Source organism: Alligator sinensis, unplaced genomic scaffold (genome assembly GCF_000455745.1).
Source record: "Alligator sinensis unplaced genomic scaffold, ASM45574v1 scaffold132_1, whole genome shotgun sequence".
Classification (NCBI taxonomy): Eukaryota; Metazoa; Chordata; order Crocodylia; family Alligatoridae; genus Alligator; species Alligator sinensis.
The window spans coordinates 44,035-49,155 of NW_005842776.1; the positions used below are offsets into that span (position 1 = coordinate 44,035).

At 58.1% G+C, this 5,121-nt stretch overlaps 1 protein-coding gene across 1 annotated transcript in view; it reads right to left on the minus strand.

The window, feature by feature from the left end:
* The window catches only part of TESK1 (testis associated actin remodelling kinase 1), a 12,218-nt gene extending 7,736 nt beyond the window's left edge, over nucleotides 1-4,482 (minus strand). The window contains exons 1-4 of the mRNA XM_014525278.2: nucleotides 4,453-4,482; nucleotides 3,907-4,028; nucleotides 2,829-2,877; nucleotides 2,458-2,604 (exon numbers count right to left, since the gene is read on the minus strand). Coding sequence (XP_014380764.2) covers nucleotides 2,458-2,604; nucleotides 2,829-2,877; nucleotides 3,907-4,028; nucleotides 4,453-4,467 — 333 coding nt within the window. The 5' untranslated portion in view covers nucleotides 4,468-4,482. The remainder of the gene's footprint in view (nucleotides 1-2,457; nucleotides 2,605-2,828; nucleotides 2,878-3,906; nucleotides 4,029-4,452) is intronic.
* Between the last annotated feature and the right edge of the window lie 639 nt (nucleotides 4,483-5,121).

Genomic DNA, 5,121 nt, shown 5'->3' on the forward strand with positions numbered 1-5,121 from the left:
CCCCCCCCCCCAGTCTGTGCCAATCTGACTGGGGGGAGGGAGGGAAATCCCTTTCTGAGTCCAGTGCGTATCATTAGCTTAGAGATCAGGAAACACAGATCACTGTAACACTGAAATGTGTCTTCACTGTCAGAGCAGGGAAGCTGTGGGATAGACACCAGGGACGGCGAGGACTCTCAATCACTGGAGGTGTCAAGGAGAGGTTGGGCAGCCACCGGGTGGGGATGAACTAGGTGAAGCGATGCCTGTGCTCTGCTGTGGGGATTTCCCAGGCTTCTGGCCCTCCCACCTCTACCCCCTTTCTGGCCCAGGTGCCAGGAAGTTTAAGCCTCCCCCAGAGGTGCTGGGTGCTGGGCTGTGCCAATGCTCCTGCTGGCACCGACCCTGCAGGGTCCTGGCTGGAGGGTCTTGCCCCTGCGCTCAGGCTCAGCCGGCCGCTGCACTGAGGGCAGGAAGGGACTTTCCCCCTGGTCAGACTGGTCTGGACTGGGGAGGTTTGCCTTCCTCTGCAGCCGGGGCACAGCCTCTGCCTGGGGTCTCTGGAGCATCTATGAACCCGCTTTGCAGCAGCAGGACGTTGGTGGCTGTGGCCCCCCTGCTTTCCTGGTGCAGGGGTAGGGGTAGGGGTGATGCCTGGGGATGTGACAGGGGTAACTGTGTGGTGTTGCTCAGAGTTCAGATAGTGGATGTGTCTGGGGTGATTGGGACAGGGTTGATCCTGCCTCAGGCAGGGGTTGGACTAGATGTGACCTCTGAGGTCCCTTCCAGGCCTGCGGCTCTGGGACCCTATGATTCTAATGCAGCATCGGTCTGAGCCAGCCAACAGGGGCAACCAGCACGGGTTCACTAGGGGCAGGTCCTGTCAGACCGACTGGTGGCCTTCTACGACCAGGTCACAACATCCTTGGACGCAGGTGTCGCGGTGGATGTAGTCTTCCTGGATTTTAGGAAGGCCTTCGACACTGGCTCTCACCCCATTCTCATTAAAAAACTAGGTGACTGTTGTGTCGATGCCTACACAGTCAGATGGGTCACAAATTGGCGGAGGGGCCGCAACCAGAGTGGTGGTGGACGGGTCATTTTTGACCTGGAGGGATGTGGGCAGTGAGGTCACCCAGGGCTCGGTCCTTGGGTTGTTCCCATACTGTTCAACATCTCCATGCTGTTCAACATCTTCATCAGTGACTTGGGCGAGGGGGTGAAAAGCACCTTGTTCAAATTTGCGGATGACACTAAGATGTGGGGAGAGGTGGGCATGCCAGAGGAGAAGGACAGACTACAACTAGATCTGAACAGGTCATAGGGGTGGGCAGATGAGAACAGGATGGATTTCACCACTGACAAGTGCAAGGTGCTGCACCTGCGGGGGAAGACCCAGCAGCACACCTACAGGCTGGGGAACTCCCTTCTCATTAGCGCAGAGGCAGAAAAGGATCCTGGAGTCATCATTGATGCCAAAATGAACATGGGCCGGCAGTGTGGGGACGCAGTCAGGAACGCCAACCACACCTTGTCGTGCATCTACAGACGCATCTCGCGCAGGTCCAAGGAGGTGATCCTCCCCGTCTATGCAGCACTGGTGCTGTGCTTCAGGAGGGATGTGGCTAGCATCGAGAGGGTCCAGAGGAGGCCACTCGCATGATCAGAGGACAGCAGGGCAGGCCCTACGAGGAGACGCTACGGGACCTGAACCTGCTCAGCCTTCACAAGAGGAGGCGGAGGGGGGATCTAGTGGCTGTCTACAAACTGGCCAAGGGACACCTGCGGGGAACAGGAGAGTCCCTGTTCCCCCACGTACTACCGGGAGCAACTAGGAATAACAGCCACAAGTTGACTGAGAGTAGGTTCAGACTAGACATCAGGAGGTGCTACATCACTGTCAGGGTCGCTAGGACCTGGAACCAACTTCTAAGGGAAGTGGTGCTGGCTCCTACGCTGGGGGTCTTCAAAAAGAGGCTGGATAATCCCCTAGCTGGGGTTGTTTGACCCCAGCCCTCTTTCCTGCCATGGCAGGGGGTCAGACATGATGATCTGTTCAGGTCCCTTCCAACCCTACCAACTATGAAACTATGAAACTATAAGCCCCAGTGCAGGGGCGAGACCCTCTAGCCAGGACCCTGCAGGGTTGGTGCCAGCAGAAGCATTGGCACAGCCCAGTCCTCATCCCCAGCCTGGGCTGCAGACAGCACCCAGTGCCTCTGGGGGAGGCAAATCCCCCCTGACATCTGCAACAACAGGAGGGAGAAGATCCCTTTCCAGCTCATGTGGCCATCTGCACACAAGGCCACCTCCCTCCTCCAAGGAAGCTGGTCCGAGGTGCTCCTGTAGCTCTCCAAGGGCCACATGGCTTAGAAACTGCCTGTGGACTGGGACAGGTGAGGGGGAGCCTCAAGGCATGCAGCTCCCCCTATTCAGGCCTGGCCCTGGGGATGGGGTCAGGGGAGGCCATGGCCTTACCTTGGAGGTGAGGTCGCGGTGAAAGATGCCTTTGTAGTGCAGGTAGCGCAGGCCGCGGGCGATGTCCAGCGCCAGCTTGATGCGCGTGGGCCAGGCCAGGGGGGCTGGGCTGTCCAGGAGCTGCTCCAGGTTTCCTCCGTTGATGTACTGAAGAGGGGCAGGCATCAGACACAGGGTTGTGCCCACCTCCCTCCCATGCCTCCCCACAATCCCTGTGCCACCTCCCCCCCTCAATCACTTCCTCCCAGTCCAAGCCACAGCAGGGAACCGATGACCAAAACAATCCATCCATGCTTCCTGCACCCAGCACCTCCCCTGCGAGCCTCGGGCTGTATCGTGGGCACAACACCCGCCAAGGTGCCCACTCTTACCTCCGTGAGTGCATGCAGCTGCCCCTGGTGCACACAGACACCCATGAACCTGGAGGGGCAAAGAGAAATGTGGGGGGTTAGGCCAGCAGGACTCCCCAAAAAGCCGCACCGTGCCAGGCTGGCACATGGAGAGGCTCCGGGCACCCTCAGGCAGGGGCTGGAGACCCCCAGCTTGGGGCAGGATGGCAGCCAGAACCAATCCTCCTCCTCTCTCCCCAGTGCTGCATCTTTCCATACACCCTGTTCCCAGCCAGGGATCAGGCCAGTATGAGGCCTGGGGGATGGGCAGGGCCTGGCAGCCAGGGGTGAATGCAGGGGGGCAGCGGCGCAGTCAAACCCCCTTTAATTAGGGCTCCACCCAGACTCTAACAGCTGCAGGGGAGAGGCAGCATATTTCTATGCAGGCCTGACTGCAACTGACTTCAGGGCTCGTTGCCATCTCCCTGATTCCTGCTAATCTCTCCACTTCACAGGCATGAATGACCCTCTTTCCTTTTTCGTGGGCTCCATGTTGTGCTACTTAACCTCTCCTTTCTTTTGCAGTGCTGCTGCCCTTTTGCCATTCCCTGTCACGTCTCTTCTGTATCACAGCGCTGCAGACTGGTTTTAGCTCCAACTAAAAACCTTCACTGAGGGGCAGGCATACAAACTCTGGTGTAGACGTGACTAACAGTGAAGTACTGGAGGTGCTGGCAAGATGCCCGAGAGGCCTAGATCTTGTTTGACAAACTGACTGAGAGATGTACCTTTAATTACAACACCAGGACCGACAACACTATCTATGGACATTTTTTTTGCCTAGTTTATGTTCTTAAACCTAACATATAGCCCCGTTTCAACAAAGTTGCATTTGTTCTTTGCTTTGATCTTATAGCGCTGGACCCGTGCATATTATTAAAGCTTCTAGTCTCTGTTTAACAAGGGAAAGCTGTGCTGTGGTCTATGTGATGAGGCACTATGGCCTCTGCACCTCCCTTTTCAAAATCTTAAATTTGTCCTTGCTGGCGGGGATGGGGTGGGGGACTCCAGCAGGCAGGGACAGGATGGAGGACCCCGGCTGGTATGGACGGGGGCTCACCGGAGGATGTTGGGGTGGGAGAGGCGGTTCATGAGCTGCACTTCCCGCAGCATGTTGCCCCGGTTGCTCATCAGCTTGTTCATCTTCAGCACCATGATCTGCCCTGACTGCCGGTGCCGCACCTGGAGGGACAAGGGGGGAAGCACGTGACCCTGGTGTCAGTGCCATGAGGCTGGGGGGCTTCACACACGGGGTCTGATGTCCCCCACTCAGCTCACAAAGTCCCCAGGAGGCTGTTGTATTTTCAACCAGGGCAGACCTAGTCCCATGGGTGCAAGGGACCAGCTATGCCCGGCCCCCAGGGGACGTGGGGGTGGGGGCATCAACTGCAGAAGGAGGGGACAAGGGGCAGTGACCCCATTTCAAGGGCCAGGGCACAGGGAGGGGACGGCTATGCCCTGGTAGGGCTCCAGGCTCCCCATGCTCCTGGCCCAGCCTTGTGCTATCAGTGCTGCCTGGCTCCAGCACAGCATTGGGTCCCGGCCTAGTCGTGCCTCAGTTTCGCCATCTGACACAGAGTCTGCACCCCACCACCACTGTGCATACCAGCCCTGCTAGCATGACCGGTCCTGTCAGCACCATAAGCAGCAGGATGGTACCCAGCCCTGCAGCACAGAGCAGTGCAGCACGCACGGCCTGTCCTGACCAACCGGCATCACGTGAGGGGCTTCTGGCAGGGCCTAGGGGAGGGGGAGGCTGAAAGTTGCCTCTGAGCACCCCATGTGCACAGAGACCTCATCACACACCCACACACACGTATGCATGCATGCGCGTGCACATGTATGCACACACGTGCACACAAGCACATACATGCATGCATAAATGCGCACACATTCACACTCATATGTGCCCATACACAAAACACATGCACACACACACAGAAGCACACGTGCACATGCCTGCACACACATGCATGCACACAAACACACAGGCACATGTGTGCACACAGGCACAAACATGTATATATAGGCATGTATGCGCACATGCTCACACACATGTGTACATGCTCCTGCCACTGCCAGGAAGCAGCTCACAGCAGGGGGCCTGCTCTGTGGAGAGCGGGTCCTGGACTGTAGGCGGGCAGGGAGAAGGGCCCTGCCCCCGGCCAGCCCCTGTCTGTCCATCAGAGCTGCCTGGAGGTGCCCGCGTGGGTCCCAGCAGTTGTGAGCAGCCAGCGCCCCCCACACCCTCATCCCCCCCCTGCATCCAGGCCCA